Source organism: Mesitornis unicolor, unplaced genomic scaffold, assembly GCF_000695765.1.
Source record: "Mesitornis unicolor isolate BGI_N332 unplaced genomic scaffold, ASM69576v1 scaffold27647, whole genome shotgun sequence".
NCBI classification, from domain to species: Eukaryota; Metazoa; Chordata; class Aves; order Mesitornithiformes; family Mesitornithidae; genus Mesitornis; species Mesitornis unicolor.
The window spans coordinates 83,100-110,176 of NW_010198897.1; the positions used below are offsets into that span (position 1 = coordinate 83,100).

The window sequence follows — 27,077 nt, forward strand, 5'->3', positions numbered from 1 at the left end:
ATTTCCAGTGCTCAGCTGTCTTTCTTGTGCCTCATACTAACCCCTTAGCAAACTACAGGCATTACAGTAGCATAACTACAACATTTAATACTCATGTTGGATGGGGGAGTAATACCAATAACCCTTGGGAAGTCAGCTTTGTGTGGCCAGCAGAGTGATTGCTATGTCATCTCAACCCCCTCAATGGAGGATGTCAGTTGCATCTTTTTGCCTCCTTAGAGATATGACTGCAACAGATAACGGTACTGTAGAGAGACAGCTGATCTAACAGGGACCAGAGCTAATAAATTCACATAGCATAGCATAGCATAATACTGTGTTTGGGTCCAGTAGCAGTATAACCCTCAGGACAATGCTTCCAGGCTAGAAAATTACCACCATATACCTTCTTGTGCATCCTGCAAAACTGCAATCCACTTCAAAGTCAATCTGCACAGGCCAGCATCGAGTTTGGTCAGGTTATGTCAGAGTTACTCTCTCCCTTTTTAAGCCCTGGCCAGGACGAGAATGGGCTGGTGATCCACAGAGAACCAGCACCACTGACCACAGAAATAAAATTTTTTCCATTATCTATGCCAAGACTAGGGGGTTTGGTGCCAAGTTAAAGGCAAATGGCTGCTCAGATCCTAATTTTCGAAACTAATTCAAGCACCATCTCAGGAACCTTTCTAAAAGAGTTTGCCAGGGCATGGTCACTGAGGTATAATGTCTACTTTTTGTTGGTAGCTTCTTATTGCGTAAGATAGAACTCCAGTGGTGAGAACTCTGTCTTTATATAGCTGGATAGACGTAAGAGTGAACAGTGTTGGTAGAAAATTGAAGAGAAGTAACTAAGGAGTTGGAAATATAATCTGTTCTTCGAAAACAATCCCAGAAAGAATGTGTATTATATATTTCTGTACTGTATCCACACCAAGAACCTACTGGCTCAGTCACATTATAGACTGACCTAAGCTCCTATTGATCAGCTGAGCATCAGTGGCCTCTTAGCCATGCTCTTATGAATTATACTCTTCTGAACCTGGCAGGAAATGGTTTACATTGGCATGTTTTACCTCACATATGTATCAGGCTAGAAGCATACACCCCACTAATTATCACAGTTCCTGGATGTGTGGTTATTTGATATGTTACCGTTCAGCCATGCGCCAGAGGCATCAGACATTAAGCTACAAAACCACTTGCAAGGTTCAGCTGGAGACTAGGGACTCAAAGTCTCCAGAAGTAAAAAATATGTGCAGATAGTGCTAGAAGCAAGGCATAGGGCACAAGCTAATATAGTGTGGAGAAAATCTCTAGAGTGTGAGTGGAAAAAAGGTAACATTGTATGTGTAGATATGTCCAGGTAGAACTCAGCAAAATACCATAATTAAACACCATAATTATTTAAAAAAATACGATGTTTATCAAAATTATAATTTGCCATGATCACTACAAACAATTCTTAAGAGAAATATGTATAAAATGGCATAATGCTCCATACTGTTTTTTAAACATCCACCTAGGACATAAACCCATTTTGTGAATTTTCTTCCACTACAACCCCTTTCTTTTCATTTTCTCTTTGCAGTACAATGATTATGTTCATTTTATTGAACCCTGTTTTAAGGGTATCCTGGTCCAAGCAGACAGAGATAACAGAGAGGTGAGTACCAGGCTCCTATCGATGTTATTCAGGTAGTTCTCTTAATGTAATAAGTACATATGGTTAAGACACTGTGGCCTGAAACTCCAGGGACAAGAAACAACCATCTCTCAGAAGCATGTGGGTTTGCATTTCAGAAACAAGCACCAGTTCAGCAATGTGCCCTGCATTCTTGTTTACCTGTGCTCACACGGAGCTGCTGTAACATCAGGTCAGCTGGCTAGCGAAATGCCAGCAACCAGCTTCCCTGTGTCCTAGCAGACTCAGCACCACCACTGCCAGAGCATGAGTGGGCCTGGCCCAGGCTGCTGTGGAATAATAGCCTGCAGAGGGCAAAGGCTCTCCATCTCTGAAACTCCACATCGTCAGGCCTCAGAAAGGAGAAAAATCAGACCTTTCCAGGGAATGTGTTCTGATCCTTCACCAGAGTGGCTTGCCAACAAGCTTTCTCTGACGATGGGGTTTGCTACTCTGATCCAGGAGGGCTCAGCAGCTCTGGAGAGGTCAGCCTGCTTCTGGCTGCCCCACCATCCTCTGGGCTGACTCCTATTTTTAGCTCTTCTTACTGGTTTTCTTCCCCCCCCCCCCCTTCCTTTTTCTCTCAGTATTATTACCACAGAGGTAGCATACTTCTCCATGTCTTTTACAACCAGCTTTCTCCAAATTTATTTCCCAGTTTAGCCCTGGGTCAGAGTATGACTCCAGAGGGTGATGTCTCCTTCAGTGGTTCCCAAGGAAACCCCTACTCTTTTAGGCACTGTTCATCCTCGAAAGAGCACTCTCTTGGGGTTTAATTTACAACCAGATCAATGCCTGTTAAAATTTGAATGCTTGTCTACTACTTTTCATTTTCCATTCCTATTACTCTTTCCTGCACAGGAATGTTTTTGTTTTTTGTTCCTAAAGGGGTGGATAAGAGAAAGTCTAATTCTTAATAGTTTTGTCCCTTGCATGATGTTCCATGGACCCCAAATGGTTCACAGCCCACAGGCTGAGAAACACAGTCCTGATGTGGCTGACTGGGAGTAAGTACAACATGATGGCACTGCCAATGAAGGGGCCTCTTGACTTTTCCACTTCTGTCCATCACTGTGCAGCACTGCCCTGCCAACAGTGGTGAAGGATCAGGAGCCCAACAGCATGGATTTTTCCAGGTTACCCTTTCCTATCCTGGTCCAAGGGAGCACCCTGCCTGCAACTCATTGCTGCTTTTTTGCCTCTCTCCTTGGCAGCATTTCAAGCAACTGGTGGATGAACTGCAGGCAAAAGGAGTGGGGACTGTGAACAAGGCCTTGACAGAGTCCTTCAAAATCCTGAGGGAGGTAAGAGAGCTGGTGCTGATGCTTGCATCAGGCACACGTGGCCCTGCCCACCCCTACTTTCCCCTCTACATTTAATGACTTGGCACATCCATCACAATTCTACAGAGGGGAGGAGGTATTAGCTGATCTCACAGGATGCAAATTTTTGACAAGCAACGTGCAGGGATGACCTGGATTCAGGGAGGTGTTGGCTTGTGTGTGATGCCCTGGGGCTGCTGATCTCTGCCTAGGAGGGATCAGGAGCCGGTGAGGCTGTGACCTCAGGAGTGTTTCCTCAATGAGTCCCATCGCCCAGGCACTTTGGTTATAGATGGTGGCAATAAAATATAACTAATCAGCTGGGGGCAACAATTCTGGTCGTAAGTAATGTTATTAGTGAGCCTTGGTAAGTAGATGATGATAAATGATGGTGAAGACATGAAATATTACTCTCAGGCTTCAGATTTATTTCAATGTCACTTCGCTGAGTATCAGCGCTTGGGGGAGAAATCACAGGTATAGGAGAATTAATCAGTCAGTCTGATCATGTCCTGTGATCAGAATCGTAAATGATTCGTTGCATTATGTGAACTAGGTTTTCAGTAGCCTGGAGGTAAGCATATGCCTTAAGTCTGTTTCTTAAGAAATGGTAACAAAAAAATTACCAGGAACCAGCTGAACACCCTCACCTCCCTGTGCCACTGTTTATAATGGCGTTGGCCTGAAAATGCCAATGCTTTTGGTGCTGACAGAAATACACACGCAGCATAATACTAGTGGCCATAGTGATAGCATTGATGTTAAAGGTAATGTGCTAGAGCTATTGACAGCCTAGGAAAGATTCCCCAGTCTTACTTATTTTACAAACTGAAAGTTTGTCTGTTGGCTATGGTAATGCTGTTCCTAATTTATGGCAGTGCAAGCATGGTCAGAGTTGAACCCAGGGATGGTGATAGCTGAGCTACCTCATCAGTGGTAGTAGAAGCATAATGGTTTTAATGGCAATCTGAGAAGAGTGTGGTGTAGCATTGCAGTAATAGGCCAGCAGCACTCCTAGTACTTACTGTTCAACATCTTTGGAGGAAGATAGTTACTGAGATGACCAGGGCAGAAGTACTGATATAAACTAAGAATTACATGGAGTAAATGCCCACTAGATTTATCTACATCTATCCTTACACTTTATGACAAAATTAACTTTATCTTTAAAACTAAATATCCAGAGCCTATATAGGCCAGCATTGTATGAATCAGAATATTTAAACAATTTTTTCACCAGAAGAAAAATTATATCTTAATATCTAATGTAGCACTGGTTATGTACAGTGACAAAAGATTAAAGTAGCCCAATGTAGTAAAACTGCAGACTCTTTCAACCAGTACAGCTTTAAACATCTCAGTAGGGACTAATGGAGCATAACCCTAAAGAAAGCCCGCTTGCTCCAGCTGAAATAGCAGCCAGCCATGCCAGAGACAAACAGCAAAACTGGTCTGATTCTACTAATGAGGAGGCCTCACACCTCCTTTCTGGCAGGCATAGCTCATCCACTAGACGAGGCAATCCTCAAGCCTCCAGGAGGCAGAACCTTTATAAAATCCTGCATATTTTGAGCCAGGCATGCTCATGCGAAATAGATGGTATATGGGGGAAGAGCTGAGACAGAAAAATTTGTCCTCCACTGACATAGCTGGATCAAAAATACCTCCAGAGAGAGAGTGATGTCCCTGAAGCCCAGTGGACTAATGTAACTCCACTGCAGTAACAGAGAAGAAACATTTTGGCAGGTAGAGAAAATATTGTTCCTGTCTATTTGGCATCAAAAATGCAGTCAACAGTTGAAGTGTTCATTGCTTATCTTGATCCTTGTTGATTGTTCCTTGGCTAATGAGCTCTAAACAGCTCTGAGATTGCTCTTGGACAGCACAACACCCAGTGGTAATAAAATCTTCTGATGTTATTCACTCACAAGGTGAGGTGCTGCTTCCCTCATGCCCTTCATTATCACCTCGGATCTGGGGAGAGGGCAGCTGACTCAGGCATTTCAGCATTTTTCCTTTGAGCATCTGCAGATGAGGAAAGGTGGCTGTTATCTCAGTAACTGCTGGTATCATGCTTCTCTGCATCTTTGAAACTGCTGTCCATTAAACAGTTCAGAAACAGTAACTTTGTTGTCAAAGGAAGGTGTGAAACAGGGTTATGCTTCTCTTCTACCCAGCTTTCCTCTCCCAGTAGCACTAGTCACAGCTTTCTCACTATAGCATGGACTAGGATTGCTGCCTCTTTAGCAAAATGAGACCTCAGTTCAAGGTCTCTGAGGCCATCAGCTGCGAGCTTTGTTCACAAGGTCTTGTTTGCAAGACCTCCTGCAGGTCACTTTGCAGCTTCATCCCAGGATTTCTGTCTGCCTGGTGACATTCAGAAGAGATGGAGATTGTGTCTCAGTGCACACATGGCAGCACCAGAGGCTGTGCATACACAGGCATGCAAGTGTAGAAACACACCTGTTGTCCTGCAGCAGCCTTCCCCAAACTGCAGCTTTCTTAGTAAGTGCTTATCTAGTGAGTGCCTTGGTATCACCAGCTGGAGGACCCCAGGCTCTGCACTTACCACAGCTTAAGGCAAAAGGGTACCACCTGCCAAGTGCTTATATGCTTTAAAAACTCTCTGAAATCTTATCTTAGAGTTTCTGAGATCTATCTCAGTAATAGGGGAGGAAAAGGGTTTCCACCAGTGCGCCCTGAAACAAATCTGTGCTGCTGCAGTCATGTAGGTGGGAGAAGGGGGAACTTTGGTGGAAATGGCCACCCCCTCCCTGTCAGACAAAATTCACATTCTCAGCTTGTAATCACAGCCATTCCTCACAGACTGTCCTGTTATTGTTCACAGGAGCATACACAAGAGAATGAAAATGAAAATTGCTACATCACACTGATGAAACAGGCTTTGCTGATTACAATAGGCAACCAGTAATAATATCTGTAATGAAAGTGACTGCAAAATTTCCCTAGTAATTTTCCTCAGTCCAATTGCTCATAGAATTAATAGCCCAGTAGAGACCTACTCAATGGGATATGAGTAGCAGAGAGGGACTGAAGAAGAGAACAATCTCTCACCATCTTTGTTTTCCTCCATAATGTTCTGGGGTAGACAGGGCATATTTTAATCTGTGACATAATTTGCAGAACAGCTTCAGGAGAAGAGCTAGCCAGAGCCTTCCCTGCCCCTCTCTGCCATGCTCAATAAAGCACTTAAACTCTCTATTTCAATTTAGCCACACAGCAAGTGGTTTAAATAAAATGTGTGTCTCAGGGAAACCATGGTCTTAAGCATACATTTATAAAGTGCTTCAAAATTCTCAGGCATCAAGTACTATCTTTTGAGCTTCTTTCTTGTTTATCAAATTTTTGCCTGTCTCTCTGCTATCTTCTTTTTGTTTCAACAAGCTTAGCACATCTTGTCCTCTCACCCTTTCCCTGTAGGATTTATACCCCTTTTTTCTGGCTGCTGCTCTGCTTGCAGCTGCTGCCAGGCTGCCTGAAACACCATCCTCCCAACAGCGTGGAAGCGCTGCAGCTGAGAGCTATCAAGTGCTAAGCAGAGCAGAATAATTACCTTCCTTGTTTTACACACCATCGTCCTCTTAACACAACGTAAAACAACAGCTACGTGTCTTTAGACACTGTCACGTTGTTAATTCATATCCAACTGATCTGCCTCTGTGGTATTCCTCTCCAATCTCATGTTCAGTATTTGAGCCTCTGATTATCCTTTCCAATGTAATAAATTGTAACTATATTGATATATTTTTATAGACATGCCAAGTATGTGTGTGTACATATATACATATGCAAACACACACCCCTAATCCCAAGAGACTTTTATATATATATATATATGTATTTTGTTCTTTTTTCATATATTTTTTATGTATGAATCTTTTAGGATTAGATAGTATTGACTCTGTGACTCCTATGGGTCCACTCCATTATCCACTCAGAGTATTTTGAAAGCTGCTGTTTTTCTGACCCTGTGGAGGGAAAGAAACCCCAGGTTCTGCTCTGAGGCCACCTTGGAGTGATGTCTCCTCTTAACACTAAGCTGTTTTAATGGTACTTTGACTCACCGCTGAAATTGAAAGTGACATAAATTTTGAGTCTAATTGTGAGTGGGTCACTCTGAAATGGCTACAGGTGAAAAAATGGTGATACCGGTAGCAAACTAGATTTCCGCAGGATGTAAAATTCTGCATAACTTCAGCAAACTGGTGTCATAAAAAGAATGAACTCATCTGCTGATGTGAGTAATCAGAAGAGGTTTGGCCTCTTATGCCCCACCTTTGTGGAGAAGCATTTCATTTTGCGCATTCACAAGAGGACTGTGTTACTAATTCTTCTAGCAATGTGCTAGACGTTTAAGGACAATTTACCCATCTAGTTTCTTCTTTTCTTGTAACACATTTTCTGCTGATTCTCTCTTCATCCTTTGGGATCTTATACAGATCTCAGGTCTCAGCCCATGAGGCAAGTAGTCCAGCAACACCTTCTACAATTCTTTCCCTTCCTGCTGGGCACAGATTATTCAAATGTTTTCAATTAACTTTGTCTTTAACCCTACCACTTTGTGATCCTGCCTGTAATTACTTTATTTTTTTATTTGTTTCCTATCACTTCAGCATGTACTCGGCCATTACAATATTGTCCTTTTGATTATGAAGTATGGAGGCTATAAAGCATCTCTGTCTGACCATTTCCCTCTGTTTTTTTAATCACCTGGCAACATACTCTTTTTACTCCCTTTTTTGCTTCTTCTCTGAAAGTTTATAAATCTTTTCTTGATTCCACTCACATTTTTATGGACTTGGATTCTACAGCATATTTTTCAGGACATGCAAAGCTCTGTTTATCTGTTTATGCCATTTTGCTTAATGCCTTCTCTCATTTCTTCTTCACTGACTTCCAGTTTTCTTCTCTACTGCTAATTTTCTACCCATGAGACACTTTCCCATTTGTTTGAATTTTTCAGTCATTCTGGAGGCTACACTGGAGGCAGAACTGCATAAGAATGGGGCAGGAGGACATGGAGAGGGGCTGCTGCTCAGTCATCTGGCCAGATGTGTGGACATCTTTTTCCTCATCTCCCCTTCTTTTGAGCTCCTGAGACTTCAGTCAGAGCAGGGAATTATGCTCAGAGCTTGATGTGAATACTGTCAGTTCATTTGCTACAGCTGCAGCCAGCCACAAAGGGACCTAAAAATCGGGGATTACCTCTTGTTCATTTGTTTTCTAAATCTGTCTTTTTAATCTCTATTTCTATGACACTGATGATCTCATTTTCCCTGTTGAAAATATCATCTACTCCTGTAATTAGGAGATTGCTGGTTCTGATACAGCATATAATTTCTCAGTATCTCAGTATTATGAGGTCTGAAGTAAGCTACATGAAGAAATTACTTAAGTAGTTTGATGAAATGGTGGATGACTTTAATTAAGAGTTAATTTAATAATCTTCTAAACAAAACACGTAGATTGCAACAGTCTGGAATAAGCTGCTTTCGTAACTACAAGGTTTGCATATCTGTGATCTGAACCTCATTTTGCCAGCATCCTCCTGCACCATCATAACCCTGTGCCTCCCTAATGGACACTCACATTAGCTGTTCCCTCTGCTAATCTGCACGCAGTTAATCTCTGTCCTAGGAACAGCTCACTTGAAATGCCTTGTCTTTTTCCTACCTGATGGTCTGGCACAGAATCCCACGCAGCCATCAACTGCTTTTCCCCTTTTGTTTGCACCTAAGAGCATCCTGCTGCTTGTTCTTCTTGTGCAACCTCAGCCTTTGCCGTGAGTCTCCTTGCTGAGGAGGGGATATGTGTGCTCTGACCCCTCTCAGAGCTCTAATTACCCTGTAGCTGGCACTGATATTTTTTAATACGGTACAAGATGTAGAAGCTTTTTGGACCACTGGAAACATCAGACCTTGGGCACTCTGTAGAGAAAGACATGGGAGATCCACACTGCTGGGTTGGCATGATAACCTCAGCAGCAGAGGTAGTCTGTTCCCTCTCTGAATGTGCTGCTCTGGTGATGCAAAAGAGAAGGAGCATGCCCAACCACCTCATCCTAATTCAATATTTCACATGGATGTTTTGCCCAAGAACAGCTAGTTAGAAGTGACCCTATTACACCCCCCTCCTCTCTCGTGATCATCTGATTCTGGTCAGTGATACAAGTAATGGGATTATAATTAAACATGGAGAGATGGGTTTGTATGTGCAGTCACTCAGAAGCTGTTGAATCCATGGTTACTGCAGTAGAGTAACAGGTAGTTCAGTGATATTAAGAGTAATGTTGATGGAGGCTTGACTGATAACATAAATGGCAGTAGAAGGAGACATTATGGTGACATTAGCACTGAACCTGGTAATTTCATAATAAAGGACAATCACAGAGGTAATTGTAGGAGTGGTGAAATGACTGGAGAAAATCTGGACTTGGCTTCTGGGTATCAATGGTCATGATGTTAATCTACAGTGAAACCACAGTATCATCAGTGTTGGTAAAGACATTCGCCTTCTGTCCTAACATAGCATTACCAAACCAGAAGGGACTTGTGAATTGAACCCTAAAACATCTAAAAAGTCCTAGTTCACACCCTGTGTCTTGCTCTCCTATCTAATTCTTGCTTTTATTTTATGCAGTTAGTCTTGCCACTTAGATACCTTTTTCCTCATTTATAATATATAACTATCCTCTCCAGTTTAAAATTGCTGTTGTCTTTGATATAACCTTAGTCATCCTTCAATTAGTTTCCCATTATGCCCTCCATCTCATGCTATTACCTCTCATCAATCTCTTGTGCAGAGTAGTCATATCTTCCTCTTTCCACATTTTTTCACTCTGCATCAGCTTCTGTCTCCTCCTTTGTTGATTAGAGTTTTCCTGGCTCTGAGCATAGAGGCGGTGAGATGCTGTGCAAGGAGAAGTGCACAGTGACACTGTGCTAGGAGCTGCAGCAAAGTAGCGGCTCATTTTTGTGCCTTGATGTCCTCTGCTACCTCCTTTCATGACCGCTAAGTTAATGTCTGTGTTGGTGCTGTGTAAGACACTTGGTTCTCTAGAGCCAGTGTACCTGGGAGCATAAGAGGCAAACGGTGATGGCTTTTCTGCACTAGAAAAGCAGCATTCAAAGCCTGGTATTTCTGGCTGAACAGGCAGGGTCTGGCTTGCCCGTAAGAGCACACCTGTCCTACACGTCTCTGTGTGTCCTTGGGAACACATCAACATTTGTACCACGGTCCCAGCACATTTCCACTCTACCTTTAAATATTGCTTATGCACAGACAACAGGTCCCCTGTCATTATTGTGTATGGCCTTTCGATCTGGCACATTCATAACCTATTTCAGTTCTGATGGCAGCCGCCTTGTCTTTTCATGTGCTTTTCTCTGCTCCACTTTGGCAGATTGATGGGTTTACCCTGAAATAATGAGTCTGATTTCCCCCTCCTCTCACATTTTCTGCCACAAAAAGTGACAGTTAGTGCTGTCAAATCAGAATTGCAGTGCTTATGGTCAGTCTACAGTCTTTTTGCATAAACAAATGTGACTGTGCAAGATGTGGGACAGCAGGGAATCGCACAGTTCCTCCACAGCACTTATTTTCTCCTTATTCTTTTACTTCTGTAAAGTCTCCCATGTCCACATGTGCTAAGAAAGGCTGTATAAATAATTTTTTAAAATACATGTATTATACAAACACAGTCCTTATTTAAGCAGAGCTCTTTTTGAGCACAGTGTGAGATTTGCAAGAAGTCGGGATCTGGCCCATTATGAATAAATAGGCTGCAATTACACAGAAACGGCCTGTGCTGAGATAACTAATGCTCTTCCTCTCTGTTTGTAGTTCAGAGATGCCGGTCAAGGAGGCTTGTGTAACCAAGCCATCATGCTGATCACAGACGGAGCAGTGGAGGATTATGAAGCTGTGTTTGAAAAATATAACTGGCCAGATCGGAAGGTTTGTCTGGGAAGTGATAAATAGAATGGGTGAGGAAAGGTGCTATCCTGCTACGGTGGGAATAGAAGAGCCAGGATGTTGGGCAGAGCTGAGCATTCACATCCTCCAACACCCGCATGCATCTGGCTGTAAACAGAAAACAAAGCAGCTGGGCAGGAGCCTGCTGCGGTGACTTTAGAGGTGGTAGGATCACAGATGGATATCTGTGGGCCAGCAAAGATTTTTTTTTTTTCATACACTTTGTTTTCTCAAAGTGTGGGCAACCCAAACATTCTCCTTGTATGATGATAAAGACTGAACTGAGTGCTTTAAAATTAAAACAAACAAACAGACCATTTTGCAAAGAATTTTACTCCCATCCAGGACTATTTATAATTGGTCCTGTTCAGGAAAGGTTTGGTTATTACCAGTTCTTATGTCGGACAGGGGCATGGTCCAGACAACCTCTCTGAGTGCCCTTCAGCCCTATTTAATTTGAGGTCTGTGATTACAGGCTTGTACTAGCAGAGCAGACGGTGAAAGTGGAATAGAGCACAGCTCATCCTACACCCTCCTGATTTATTTGTTTACCTCACCCAGCTAGCAGCAATGCACAAAGGGAGAGAAGCAGGCTACTGAGAGACCAGAGCACAAGGCTGTTAAAGCAGTTTATTTCAGGACGGGCTCTTTTGTTGTCGGTCAAATACAAGAGAAATGGTGAAGCTTTCTCTAAATGATTCATGTGGCCAGCTGTTCCCTTGGGTAAAGGATTCCTGTGAGCTATAAACCTCTCTGCATGTGGTTAGTGAGTGCCTGGCAGAGCTGCCATCATAAAATCAAACAGAGTTTGCACTTCTGCCTTGTTATTCAGATGATCCCGGATGCTACTTGGCTTTCTGGGCTTATTCTAATTGGAAATGAAGTTCCAGCCCACAAAATGCAAAACAAATGGAGCAAGAGGCTCCTGTCTCTGTGTGAAGGCAGAACTATTGCTATGCACCACAAACAGGCATTCACACCAGTGTATAGCAGGATGCCAAACCTTGGCCATTTGGACTTGGTAGCACTTCACAACCTAATTCTTCTGTCTCTGTGTTCTTGTTCCCAGGTCCGGGTTTTCACTTACCTCATTGGACGAGAGGTCACTTTTGCCCCCAATGTGAAATGGATCGCCTGCAACAACAAAGGTGCTGTATGGGAATGGTTCCCCATCCCCAGTCACACATCTCACATTGGCTGCAGCCATGTCGCCTTGGAGCCCTTTAATGCTTCCCTGCTGCAGCTGAGGCCCATAAGCCCTCAGATGAAAGACAACCTAAGGAAAAAGCAGACCCTGCTAGTCCACATGAAGTGTGCCTGTGTCCAACTAACACAAGTCCTCAGTGCTGAGCCACCACATTTTCCTGTCAGGGTGCCAAGGGACACTATGACCGAGATTCGTGCTGGCTGTAGTCCACCTAAGTCCCTGTACTGACGTGTCCCCGTTGCTGGCTTTTGACAATCTGTCTAAACCTCTGTCAGAAAGCCTGACAACTTCTGGCTGAGATGTGAAACAAACATCACTTCTTTAAAGATTTTATGGCATATTTCACAAGGCCTGTGGTTTAACCCTTATATCCTGGCCAAATTCTTTGTGTGCCAGTGGTTTCACTGAGGCACCCAAAACCAATATTCTCTCTAACTGACATGAAATGACATGAATGGGGAAACCTGTTTAGAGTAGGTGAGTCATCTCTCTGCATTCGGGGCCAGTTAAAAAGTCCAGTTAGCTCTGTCAGAGTCTGCAAGTGTAATACATATAATACTTGTAGATATCTAAAGGGCAGGTGTCAGGAGAATGGAACCAGACTCTTAGTGGTTGTGCCCAGCAACAGGACAAGGGGCAATGGTCACAAACTGGAACACAGGAGGTTCAACTTAAACATAAAGAGAAAGTTCTTTACTGTGAGGGTCACAGAGCACTGGAACAGGCTGCCCAGAGAGGTTGTGGAGTTTCCTGCTCTGGAAACATTCAAAATCCACCTGGACTTGTTCCCGTGTGATCTTCTCTGGGTGATCCTGCTCTGGCAGGCAGTTGGACTAGATGATCTTCAGAGGTCCCTTCCAACCCCTACCATGCTGTGAGTCTGTGTAAAGGAAAAAAGGTGTAATAAAAAAAGTTTTCCCTTTTTGGGCATGACTTGGCCCCAGTGTGTCTGGAGACAGTCAGCAATGGTTGCTACATCAGTATCCTTCTTAAACAGGGAAAGGAAGGGAAGACTGAAGCTGCGAGCTGACTCGCTGTATCGACCCTTTTCCTGTCCAAGCAGTGGTTCCAGTGGACTTTGAAATGCGTGGGTGCATTTGCTACTGAAAATAATTGACAGATAAGAATTGCTGGTTTGCAGAATGTGAGCTGTGAGCTGGGAATGTTCAAGGCTCAAACATTCATCTAGTAGCACTATGAATCACATATAACATTTTTAGTTTTTGTTAGATGAAACAAAAAATCTGGATTTCAGATTGCATATTCAGCTGTAAGATTAGTGACAGGGAATTCATGTTGCTGTTGGTTCACCATAAAATGTGAGAATCGATTCTCCTGAATAACCAAACAGAACAAAAAGATGCTCTTTGAACTTGAATTCTCATTTACCAGTCTTGTGCTCTGCAGAAGGATCACTGATTTTGGTTATTCTATTTCAACACATTGTATAGCTCTTGTAGTCCTTGTTTTCAAGCACACTAAATCTGTTTCCACTTCACAAAGCTTATCAGATCATGAGCCCCTTCACATGGCATTGTTTTCCTACTGATAAAAGTTTTCCATATATCTGACATACTCTCTCCTATTCCAAGTACAACCAATCAGTTCCATCTGGTGGGAAGCAGGACAAGAGTCCTGGTGACATTACACTGTGTTAGCTCTTCTAACCAGTTAAGCAGCTAGTTTTGAGGACCTTTTGATAACTTCAAGGTATTCTTCCCCTGTACTCCTTGTTGTAGTGTCAGACTGTTATGGATCCATCTGCAGGGAGAAAGCTCTGGAAATAAGTAACTTGCACTTTTAGGTTCTGCTTCCACTGGGTAGATGGAAGTAGGCACCATCTTTGGATGTAAAGCTAGGCAGACTGAAGAGTAGAGTACTGGAAAATAATTTCAGAGTTTGGGTTAAACATAAAATTGGGCAGGGTAAGTGGATCATCTGGTGGAATACTTTGTATGTGTCTGTCCTTCAGGACCAAAGGCAGCCTGATTAGTGGACGATTTTGCCTAAGACCCAAAACAACATTTTACATCTCCTTAGCATAATCCTGGTTATATTAAGACTCTGGTCTTGAGCATTGATCCATTATTTTGAGAAGAACACAGCCAGTGCTTTGAAACTCTAGATTTTCACAGAAACTTGTGTCCACAGAAGCTTGTGGATACAAGGCATGTCAAGGCACTTCTTGTAAAGAGCAGAGAGACCATGTGGGTACATATCTTTGACATCTAGTTTTCTAGCTTTGCATGGACACTCCTTTAAAAATAGGGAAGAAGCATTAGTGGAGTGACTCATACCTCTTTTTCTCCGTGAAGGGTACTACACTCAGATCTCCACGCTGGCTGATGTCCAGGAGAATGTGATGGAGTACCTGCATGTGCTCAGCCGTCCCATGGTCATCAACCATGACCATGACATTATTTGGACTGAAGCCTACATGGACAGCGCGGTAAGGACCTACAGCACAAACCTTTGCTCAGCAAACAGTAGGGCTTATGGGCTGAACTGGCAAAGATGTTAGACACCCAGCTAGTATGTTAGGCATATAGCTTGTCCCAGCTTCCCATCTAAATATCTTATGTGTATCAGAATCTAAATAAAGTCCTGAAATTTATGCAAAACTAGGAGTTGGTTGATTGATAGAAATTACTGCTCTCTGGCTCTGCTGAGACAGACAATATTTCTTTTCTGCTCACTTCTGGAATGGAGATGTGTCTGCAGACTCCTGTCTGAATCTGCAATGACCCAGGAGCCCAGGACTAATCACGCAGGCACAGCATGACTTAAGTAGTACTTTCGTGTAAGCAGTTACCTTCTAAAGGATTATTCACAGGAAAGATTATTTACTGCTCAGGATACAGGTCACGGAGGTTTATTTCCTCCAGCCCAGTAGCTAACTGCATACTGCTTGCTACTCAAGGATACAGATCTCAGTTTGGGAAGTAGGGTCACTCTTTCATTCCTAGAGCTAGTAAAGACCCAACATCACCGCAGTGGCCCTGTGCTCAGTCCTGTGGATAAAGGACACATCACAAAGGACCAGACTGTCAGCACTGCCAATGCCCCTTGGTTTGTCTCAAGCCTGCCCTATGGGAAGACTTAAGACATTTGGAACATGAGCAGGTCCTATTACAGTGTTGTGTTGCCAAGGTAGCTTTGAAATTCAGAGGAGCAAAGGGAAGGACAAAGGAGTAGACCACCACTGAAGGACCCTTCTCCTGTACTTCCCCAAATAGATTATGTTCCTCAACCTTTGTCTCCATCCCTTTGTACACTGCAGAAAGATAGTTACATTTCTTCTTTTGGGGCTTTCTGTGCTTTCAGGGAGATAAAGTTTTTTTCCTACACTGGACTCTTCACCCAGAGAAGAGTCTACATATGTATGAAAGAGCTGTCCAGAAGTCAGATTCCCCTTTTCCAGAAACAAACCTCACGTCTCAGGGCTGTTTATACTATCTATGGGAAAAAATACTCTAGAAATACTGAGAATGTTTCCATACACAATCCACTATGGGGCTGAAGTTATCAGCTCAGGTCTGGCCAACAGTAGCTTTAGGATATCTGCCACAGCCCTGGGGAGAACCCACAGCTTTTGGGCTTAAGATCCACAATGAGAAACCTGAGCTCTCTGTGTTGGAGTAAAACTAGTGGTACAGATCTTAGTTTTGTAGCAGGAAACATTGAAGTCCAGGTCATACCTGGTGGTGCTTCATGCTATGTTCAGAGTCAAAGCCACACAGACCCCAGGAAATTCCTCCACGTCAGCTAGGCTTGCACCATCATGGTACATAGGTGTTACACTCTTAGGGGAAGAGCCTGTCCCTCACATCTCTACTGTGGCTGACCATTGAGGCTGCAGTCATGGCACACTATGTGAGGGTGACATGCGGATGTCTTCTGCTGCAGGAGCTGTGCCAAGTGAGAGTTGGGGTCATGGTACTTGAACATCCTAAGCTAAACCTCCAGAAATGCTACTAGCCACCCAGCAAGTTTATCCTTATAGCAGACATGCCACCCCAGCACTGGTGTATGGACTCGCGCTTCCCAAGGAAGCCACAGGGATTTGTTTGCACTTTTTTGCTGCGTCTCGTTTCTTACCTCTTGGATGGCTTATCATTCCCTTCCTCCGCCTCAACCTCTCCCAGCTTTGATTCATTCCTCCATTCATGTATTCATTCATCTGTTCATCCCTGTCTCTCACTAGCTGCCACAGTCTGAGGAGGTAACTGCACCCCTGTGTTTTGTGAGCGTGCTGTTTCCCTTGTGCCAGTTGGTGTGTCAGTGCCAGTGCTCACAGCCACAGCTGGCCTGTACATCTGAAGGGGAGTAGGGAGGGGAACACAGCAGTGAAGGAGCATTCTTACACTGGCAAGAAGAGGAGAGGAAATGCTGGATGTACCGGAGAGCTGTGCTGTGCTGTTGGTTCAGAGTAGGGGTGTCTGTGCTGTGCAGTAGCTTAGTTCACTGGTTCTCTTTTTCCATATGTCCAGTGAGTGACAGAGAAGTTTACTTGGTGTGTGTTAGTGCGAGTGCTTCTGTGAATGGGAATTTTTCACAAAGAGCCATTCAGACCAGTACCTAAGATAGCAGGCTCAAGTCTCCACCAAGAAACTGCAGAGATTATTGACACTCCTAGTGCGTGCAGTAATGGAGATAGGGGGTCATTTCTTGCCTTGCTACTTGACCAAATGAGAGATGGAAGGGAAATGCTATTGGCATCAAGAGATTAGGTCTTTTTTTTATAGCTAGGTATGTTTGGGAGACTCATTTGCATGTCTTGCCTGTTTTACCTCCTTTCATATCCGTTTTTATAGCATCTGTCTTCTGTAGCATTGGAAGCCTCTGTTATCCCATTACACATGCATGTCCTGTATCCCCTGTAGAGATAGCTCACCATGTTGTGTTTGTTTGGACCATGATTTTGTCTCTGTTTTTCCTAAGCTTAGATGCTTGAGTAACAAGTATATATAAGCATGCTCTGTGTGTATATGTGCCTTTTAAATATTTGCTTCTAGTTTTTCTTATTCATAGTATCTATGTGTTTGCAATATAGATGATAACTTGTTTGTGATTTTGCTCATATTTGTGTTGCTTTTCTCTATTCTGCGCTCTTAGTGTTGGTGGTTTTCACACTTGTTGCGTAAGTGCTCATGTCTACACTCCTAATGCGTGGTGTGTAGAAATTGTGCCACCACTTCTACAGGTTCCTAGCTCTTCATTAAAACAGCTCTTTAATGTCTCCTGCTCCAACACATTCACTGGCTTTCATCCCATCCTCATCACCCCACACGAGCAAGCATCCATCCCACAATCCTCTTGGATACAGAGTATTGAAAAGTGCTGCCATCTGTTTTTAGAGGGGTGTGGGAAGCAAGGAGGTGGCTAATCGTAACCAACATCTGGGGTCCTCAGGAATTCCAGTGTCTTTCATTTGGTTTATCTGTGGTATTGCATTTGCTAACACATGCCTTGTTGTTCTGTGGCAGCTCTTTGCATCTCAGGCTCAAAGTCTGTTGCTCATGACAACAGTGGCTATGCCAGTCTTCAGCAAAAAGAACGAGACGGTGAGTGCAACACGGGCTTCAGTCTCCTTGCAGACAGCAGAGGTGAAAGGACACAGTGGACCTTTGCAGGGTTTGAAAGCCAACAGGGCTCTGAAAGAACAGCCGACCATTAAGACTAAAGTGGACCTCTGGCAGGATGGGTGGCTGAAAATTTATCTGACAAAATGATTGTCCATCATCTCCTCTGAATGCTATTTCTTCAAAATACCCCTTAAATATGACACTTGCCCCTGTTTTATTGCTCCCATTTTCAAACTGAGCCTGATTCACAGACCCATAAAGTTTCAGGTTGGAAGAGATCATTGCCTTGTCTGGTCTGGGCATTTTATTGCAGACCTTTACATTTCATACAGCAGTTCCTTCGTGAGCCCAATAACCTGTGTTTGGTAAAAGTATCACTGAAGAAAGGCATCCAGCCCTGAGCTCTCCATTGTGGTTCTCACTCTCTGTTAAAAACTGGTGACTAAATTCCACTGTCAATTTCTGTGCCCTCACCTTCCTGTCATAATGGCTTTCTCTGCTAAATTAAAAAGCCTGTATCCTTTGATATCTTCACCTGGGAAGCATCTTCTACACTGCAATGAAGTAAAACCTGTCTATCAATAAGATTAAAAGATCAAATAATTCAGGTGTCTTTGATAAGGACGTCTCCTCTGGGTTTTGAAACCCTTTACTTTTAAAATGTTGGACAGTACCTTACCATTGCTGTACAAGGGATAAACTCTTTATCCAGGCCCTGCAAACAATTGTCTGCCTTCTCCACCTGACACCGTCCCTAACCTGTATTAGCACAGCACTGCAGTGGGAGCGTCTGTGTCATTTTTCCATCATGCTCCGCAGAAGCTTTTAAAACAACCAGTTCCTAATTTTGTGGGGATTTCCTGCATTCCTTTTTCCTTATTTGACATTTGGTTTAGTTGATCCAAGTTATCAACTGATCCATGTTGTTTTGCATGATTGCCCTGTCCTTATTGTTATTTACACATACTGGATGCAGGGTTTTGCCCTTAAAATTTGTTTTCAGTGATTTTATGTTACTTCTGAATCATACTAAAAAGTACTAACTAGTATTGGGTAGATATACTCCTTTCCATAAACACTGGAGCATTCTTTAGACTTTCTGAGGTATGTTAGTTGGTTTTGGATGAACATACTCACACAGGCCTAAAGAGGTTACATGAGAGACCAGTAGGAAGGCAACAGTGCGTATTCCAATAGAAAACTAATCAGATTTTGCTTCTGAAAATTGATTCTCCTTTGTTTTTAAGCGATCCCATGGCATTCTCCTGGGTGTGGTGGGCTCTGATGTGCCACTGAGAGAGTTGTTAAAACTTGCTCCACGGTATAAGGTAAGACAGAGATAATGCAATTTGTTATTTTTCACAGCAAAGTCACTAGTCATTCTTCATCGATATGACTGGAAAATCACTCCTCTGCCTGCAGGAAGAACTATGAGCATAAAGCAAGAGATGTTGGATGTGGTGATGTGTGGTTTCTATATAGCACACAGGAAATCATTCACTACTAGAGGCTTTTAGAGTGCTTCAGAAGCACAAGGACTGGGTGATTCAGTAGACTGGCAACAGGTCATGTCCACCAACCTAGATCCCCCGGAGATTATATGGATCTGACAGCCTGTCTTAGAAGAATTGAAGTTTTATATCCAGTTCCCAGTGGACAAAAGTTGCCGTGCCAGCTGGCAAAACAGAAACTAGTTTCACTGTCAATATTGTTAGCAAAAAAACCTGAGGACTGAATGGACTATGACGAGCCAAGTTTTCTGTCATGTCTAGAGGTTCCTTTCTCCAGAACAATGTGAAGATTTCTTGCCAGGGCAGTCTACAGGATGTTGGTTCTCACTCACTTGTGCTGTACCTAGACATAGTATTCGCCCTCCAGAATCGTTAGTCAAACATTTCATTAGCTCTATGTTCAATATATTTTTTTAAAAAATGCATTAATCCATAAAACCTCCTCTCCAGAGATGCACTATTTAGTTTGGTTTCTGCTGTAAATTCTGTGCAGTGACCTTTTGTTCAATCAGTCTGCATACCACGAGACAGCAAGCACATCTGAGGATCACCACGAAATCAGGCAAATTGAGCCATCATTTTAAGTTTTCAGTTTCTCTTAAACAACTATCAGATAACTACTAGCAGTTAGGCAGTTATCCAAAATTTTATTGCTGAAGCCTCAGAGGACTGAAAGTGCTGTCAGAAGCTATGAATTTGTGCAGTGCTTCCAGTCATGGATGTAGAGCAGACCATTCACGCACAGCTGTAGGAAATGATCCTTCAGGCAACCCAGGGACTACATGCGTTGGGGTGCATGCACTCAGCATGCAAAACTAGCTGATTTGGGTCTGGGGGAACCTTGTCTAGGAGCTTCAATTTTTATTCACGTTTATTTTCTCTATGAGACTACTAGCTTTTCATCTTCCTCCCTCCGTGTCACTCAAAGACCGTGTGTCACAATAAACTTTCTTCTGGGCTAAGGAGAGACAATGGTCTTTCCTCCAAGCAGTGCCAGGGAAGCAGGAAAGATTATCTGAAGGATTTATTTACATCAGAGGCAGGGCACAAATTCCCAGAGGCTCTTCCAACTCCAGACCAGTTTAGGAACCTAGGATCCTCAGCTTGAATCCCCTGGCATACCCGTTACAAAGGCTCAGTTCCAGAGTTACAGCCCTTGAGAGCTCATACATTTACAATCTCATTTGCTGGTCTGGGAAATTTCAGCTTTAAAAGGCCAACAAGGAAGTTTGCTGTAGTCCTGATCCAATGTCTTGGAATAATTTTTGCTTCTCTGAGCTGAGCTCAGTGTGCTTTGCAAAAAACTGCTTCCTGTAGAGAAAGTGCAAAGTTTTGATCTGGGATGTGTGAAATGCAGAATCCAGTCCCTCCGAAAAGGCACAGGCGGATTATAAATGGCTTACCTCCCCACTTCCCTACTGTTATCCCTCCAGGATTGTCATTGTAGCAGTAAAAATTTGCAACATTTTTTTGAAGATAGAAACCTTAGCCATTCTCATTTTCCTTGAAACACCTCTTGTTTTGGCAAGTGCAGGCTATCAGTGGGTCTTTAGCAATTCAGAGTTTAGCTGGAATTTGTATTATATATGGGCTTGATCTGTATAATTGCTCTTTCAGAAAGCTATTGCAGATCAGGTCAGCCAGTGTCTGCTCTTGTTAGATGATGCTATTCCTTAAAAGCATTTCAAGACTACAGGCCTGTACAATTGGCGTAGGCTAAGTCTGGTCTTGCCAACACTGAAACATAATGCAGAGCTCCTCTGGAGACCAACAGGGTTTCCAGGGAAGCCATCTGTGAGATTCATATTCAGTTGTTCATTCACTGCTATGCATATGTAGTGATGGGCATACAGACCCTTCACCACTGCATCTGCACTGCTTACATTCCCCATAATTGCTCATTTTAGGTGCAGCACAGCTGTGCCTGCTGTGGAGAGCTTATCCTGCCTCTGAGTGGTAATTGCCCACAAGGACGATCAGGCTCTAGGAAAGCATCTTTTTCTGAATGTGTACACAGATCAACTACCTGCCCATTCTTTTGTGCATCCAAGCATAGTCAGCCTGCTGGGACAGAGCAGCCAGAGATCCGGAGAGAAATGGTTTGGGATGAACCCTATTTTCTCCTGGTCAATACCTTTAAAAGAAAAATATTTCTGAATATTAGTGGTGCCAGGGTATCAGTGGCACCCATTACACAGCAGTGTTTCTGTCCAAAGCACTAATTATTCTAATGCCTTTTTCTCCAGCTGGGTGTCCATGGATATGCCTTTCTGAACACCAACAACGGCTACATCCTTTCACATCCAGACCTCCGTCCTTTGGTATGTATAGCTGCGAATTTGAGAACATTTTCTTACTGGGAAACAGCAGCTTTCAAGGATGCTCCTGCTTTCTCATACTTTATTGAGCTGTAAAGGCTACTAGGCTCTGATATATAGACACCAGGGGCAGAGAAATCAATTCCACATACATAGATAAATGTATGCACAAACTCGTATAAAGTGTAAGGCACCTTGCCTGTCTGTTCTCCATGAAAGTGCATGTGAGGGCTATATTTGTCTGCCCTTGCTGTACTGTGGGTGTGCGTGTATCTGCATCCATGCAAGGTTTCATTGCCAGGCCGAAGAAACAATTCCCCTCACTCAGGCATATCTCCTACAAGAAGATTCAGCATGAGTAGCACTCCAGTAATACGTACCCAGAAGCTGTAGTGTTGGACATTCTGGGAATCTGAGGCTAGCAGGGTCCAGTACCACGAATCTTAGTAACATGGTATGTCGGAGACAATTTAGAGAGCAGTAGGCTGTAAAGACCTTCTGGCACTTGAGGGAGTGGACACAAGGACAAAGTTTCTCCCTCACGGTGCTACCTGCATCTCCTGACCGCACATCTGTCTGCAAACGCACAGCTGGCCTTGTTGCTCAGATACCCAGACATGCAATGATTTTACATTTCATACACATGCCTGTTGGCACAGCTCCACCTGTGCACAGCTCTAAGTGTTAGTGTGGTTTCTGGCAAGAGAAAGTGACACAACAGCAACTGTCTTCAAAAAAAGCAGCTTTGCACAGGGAGAGACCACAGGCATGGGTAGTTACTACAGTATGTGAAGAGAAGGGGCACAGCATGTTTCCAGGATGGGGGAAAGGCAAAGGTAGGCAAGGGCATTTCTCTATCCTCCACCTGAAATTGGCCTCTCTTAGTCTGCTAAGACTACGACCATTTCCTTCACCCAGAATACTACAGGGGAATAGTTGCATCAGTTAGCCCTAGGTGGAAAGCCTACCTTTCTGTCAGTGGAGCCAAAGCCTAATTCCTATCAGAAAATAGCTCCTGCTGGTTTGTAGTACTAATGGGATTACACTCTTTGCTGTGGGAAAAAACTGATTTCCTGGAGGCAAGCATATTGTAGTGATCTATTTAGGAGAATATTCTCACAAAGGAGGCTGTAGCCTTTACCTGCCAGTTTACCTGTGTTTCTGTTTGTCCTGTGCTCCTGGAACTGCCTATCCCAGTTGAACTGCCCTAGCCCCACACTACCTGCACAAAGAAATACATGGCATGGGACTGAGAAGGCACCTGCACCCGAACACTGCCTTCCCAGTCAGAGAAAAAATGAGACCCCCTTGTTTGTCAAACTAGACATAAATTCTTAAAGGGTTAGTTTAGGAAGTTATCTAGTCACTTACTTGGGTTTTGTTTGTTGTTGGTTTTTTTTTTTAAATAAACACCAGTATAAGGAAGGGAAGAAACTGAAGCCTAAGCCAAACTACAACAGCGTAGATCTCTCAGAAGTGGAATGGGAAGACCAGGAAGAAATAGTGAGTATCAGAAAGTGAATTTAACCTTCTTTGTAGTTCCTTCTTTCTATTACTTTGTGTGCCTGTATGGAAGGGGCAGGGGACCAGCAGGCACTCCTGCTTTTTTCTGTGCCAGACTGGCCCTGACTAAGAGAGATTGGTAGTCTATAAGACGAAAAGAATGATGTGCACCCTACAAAGTGCTTGTCTTCCTTCTCAGTATGAGTTTTCATTCTCATGGATCAGAAAGAGAAAGCACTGGCAGAAAGAAGGAAGTACTTTGGAGGTATTCCAGTGAGCCAGTCTGTGTGTATGTGGCCCAAATGCTGACTTAATACAAAGCCAAGATAGTTTAGAAGTATGGCAATGTCCCATGTAGTATATGAGATATAGCTGAAACCACTCAACTAATGAGATCTGTGACAAGGAATAAAGTGCATTCAAAAAGAGACTAAAGATTGCAGCCACTATTAATAATAGATGAAGAGGATAAGGGACTTAGACACTTGAGAAAAACAAGTTTCCAGAAACCACCTTATTTCACAGGTGTGTGGGCACTGAAAACAATAGCTGACCAGAGGGAAACTATTAGAAAATCCCTTTTCTACTGTCTTTCAAGCAAATTTTTTTAAAAGTGCTAAACAAGAAAGAGCATGCATCTTAACAGCTGCGCGTTGCCATGTTGCACAACTAGGAACCCAGATACAATGAGAAAGGTAGAGAGGTTACTCTGTGGCTGGTTTTCTTTTACTCAGAAGAATTAGAAGAGAATAGATTTACTAAGATAAGAACTGGATTTGGAGTAAGATAGAATTAGCTGTGAGACACATGCCTCTGGATTACAGGGGAGACTGCTGAGATAAACGGACCTGATGCTATAGATATCCACTTAAACAGGTAGGATGACCAAACCACCCAGCAAGGGGCTCAAAGTAGCTACTGTCACTACTGCAGGCCAAGCACAGAGGGCTACACCAAAGGAACATGTGAATCAGAAGAGTGGCAAATTGAGAAAGGAAACATAATGGGGCTGGGTGTGAAACGTACAAAGCAAGACAAAAATAAGATGCTTTACATGCAGTAGAATCACCAAGATGCAGGTTGTCAATGGCTTTGTGTGGGTTTTCTGATGTCTTCTAGGAGCTCTGTTCCTATTGTAGTTTCATCCCTTACTGGAGCCACATTTAGAACTGCTCCTCTTTACCCAGTTGGCTATTTTACCAAAATAAAATTAAAAAAATCAAGGAAATGAGAGGACTTTGCTGTCATTTTTATTTGTATGGCAGGTTCCTGTCTGACAAAATAACTTTGATACCTAAATGCAAATATGATGCAAAGTGTTAAGGTTTCTGTCTGTAAGCAATCAGAGTAAAACTATCCAGTGGAAAAAAAATGTCGAAAGAGGCGTGAAAAGCGAAGCTACTTTGTATTCCTGTACTGCATCTCCTAGAAGAAGGAAAGGTTGCAGTCACTGATGGTACAGAGGCATTCAGTGACGCGAACGCTATCTGCAGTGTGACTTCAGCAAGTCTAGAGACTCTCAAGATACACCCACTGCAGCAGAAAGCTGCCAACATTTCAACGCTCAGATTTGCAGCTATGGTATTAGATCAATGACAGACTAAACATCAGTTGCAGTATAATCTCAGCAGCACTGATAAGCAGCAAATTCTGACTGGAAAAATATGCCCAAGTGCTAACGATGTGTAATACAGCCAGCTGCTAAAAAGAAATCTAGGGAAGGGAAGTTGGCACAGTCTGGAAAATACCAGTTGATGCACAATAGTACTATAGCTGGGCAGCAAGGAAGTTGGGTTGGCTTGTAAAGCAACACAGGGATATTCTCAGTGTGAGGGGAAAAGGGAAGGGTTGAGGGATCCAGCTGTCATTCAGACGTTTTCTTCGGCCTTGGCAGAACCACTGAAGAAGAAATTAGCCTGCAAGGATGTTGAAACTGAGTGGCAAAACACCTAGAAGTTGTGAGACCCCCTCAGGTAAACTGTATGTCTGTGCTGGTTTGAAACTAGACAAGTGGACAGGGAAAAGGACTCAGCTGTGCTTGCTGCTAGCACAGACTCATTGCCCTGGAGCCAGAAGAGTTCACTGGTTAGGGTGTCGAGAACAAGGGCTTCAGCATGAACCAGACCACCTCTCTGTCCAAATTCTGCTACAGATTGTTTTAAAGTGGAGGCCAGCTGCTGCCCAAAGTGTCCTGCCTAAAAATGTCTAAGCAGTATGGGACACTTCACAACACAAGGACTGTAATTGACTTCTCAAGGCCCGAAAAGCTGCTGAGGAAGAGGCAGCAAGCCAGGACTGTGGCACCAACCAACAGCCACTGTCACCGGGGGGCTGGGCACAGGACATGTAGCCTGGGTGCAAGACTAACTGATGCTGAGGAGATCCAAGGAGATCTCAGATATCCCCTGATTTACTTCTCGACTGCCTTATGGGGCAACGAGAGATGCGTGACATTCAAGATATGGATGAAGTGACAATATCTGAACTAAACCCAGAATGCACAGAAAATGCTGCAGGCTGTCAGACCAGAACAGAGAGTATGCCGTGGCTCTGGCAGGAGGTCAAATGCTCTTAGCCAGAAAGGAGTAATAGTACCAGTCAGTGTTTTGATTTCCAAGATGTGGGCCTTGGGAAACGCAAGCTTTATATTCTAGGTCTGTAAATAACCCACATCAAACAGCCATAATAAACAGAACTGTGGCCTTGTAAAGCAAATGCAGTTGAGACTGGCCAGCACCTGAATGGGGGCCTGTTTCTGTAAGTAAGGAAGTAATTTGTGTGAATGAATAAGTTACTTCCCACCTTTTTTTTCTCTCCAAGCTGAACCAATAGGCTGATATGCTCTGGCAGGCTGGATACAAAGTTAAAGCCTCTGCATTTGTGGAAAATTTCCTTGGCTCTTTCTTGCAAGAGGCTGGGAGCCACTGTGAAAATTACATTTTGCCTGTGGAACCTGGATTGAATAAAGAGGTCTTCTCTCTGCCTAACCTGCTATCACACAGTGTTGCTTTGCTATGTTAAACAGCTGCTTTGCTGCACCTCAGATATGGTGCTGAATGTAGCCTATAATTTATAAATCAGTTTTAAAAATGTCCAAGATCTTTGGAATCAGTCTGTCTAGGGGAGTTAGTGGGTTTCTCAGGTGTCTTCTCTTCCAGGCTCTCAAACCACCATGCTAATCACTTTCTGACTGCCAAGCAGTGAAGTCTGAAACTTGGACTGGCAATTTCACAGCTTCTAGATCCTTTGCTTTTGCTAAAATGACGTATCAACAAGCTTTTGGCATAAGCCTTTATTATTCTGTGTCACTTATCAGCCTGGCTGAACAAGGATCCTGACAACTGAGAACAGGTTCTTGGTTTAAAAGAAGCAAGATAGAGCTGGGGGAGTGGGGAGGAGAATGACCAGTCACTCTTTTCTGCCAGTCTTCTCTGTTCATTAATGCCAAGCAGCTCTATTAATTCCTGTCCTGCCCTGTCTGGAGACACTAATATTAATTTTGTTCTCCTCTGCAGCTGAGAACTGCCATGATCAATGGGGAAACAGGCTACCTCTCTATGGATGTGAAGGTCCCTGTGGATAAAGGGGTAAGGAATTATCCTTCTGTTCAGGTCACACGAGAGAGGGGATGGGAAATGGATGTTAAAGAACCACGAAGGTTGTGGTTTTAATGCTCAGCATTTCTGAGTGTGAGGATTTTATTGTTTCACCACATACATAACACATGTGCTAAAGACATAAAATAGAGCATTGTTAGAAGTGCTCTTTATACCTACTGACATTCTGCTCTTACAAAGGTATTGGAAATGCCTCACAGTTCCCTGCTTTGTCCAGGCAGAGCCAAAACCTGTGTTGTTCATTGTTTATAGGGCTGTGAAATGAATTGGAGATCTTCAGGAGTTTAGAATGGTGAAAGACTATGCTGAGCTGACCTAGACAGAAAGAGGTTTGGAGGATATTTTGCAACTCCCTT

At 43.4% G+C, this 27,077-nt stretch overlaps 1 protein-coding gene across 1 annotated transcript in view; it reads left to right on the top strand.

Moving 5' to 3' along the window:
- The window catches only part of CACNA2D4 (calcium channel, voltage-dependent, alpha 2/delta subunit 4), a 56,585-nt gene that overhangs the window by 19,857 nt on the left and 9,651 nt on the right, over positions 1–27,077 (top strand). The window contains exons 9-18 of the mRNA XM_010189299.1: positions 1,571–1,645; positions 2,878–2,967; positions 10,849–10,962; positions 12,050–12,128; positions 14,503–14,636; positions 17,674–17,751; positions 19,020–19,100; positions 21,530–21,604; positions 23,018–23,104; positions 26,620–26,691. Of these exons, the coding sequence (XP_010187601.1) occupies positions 1,571–1,645; positions 2,878–2,967; positions 10,849–10,962; positions 12,050–12,128; positions 14,503–14,636; positions 17,674–17,751; positions 19,020–19,100; positions 21,530–21,604; positions 23,018–23,104; positions 26,620–26,691 (885 nt within the window). The remainder of the gene's footprint in view (positions 1–1,570; positions 1,646–2,877; positions 2,968–10,848; positions 10,963–12,049; positions 12,129–14,502; positions 14,637–17,673; positions 17,752–19,019; positions 19,101–21,529; positions 21,605–23,017; positions 23,105–26,619; positions 26,692–27,077) is intronic.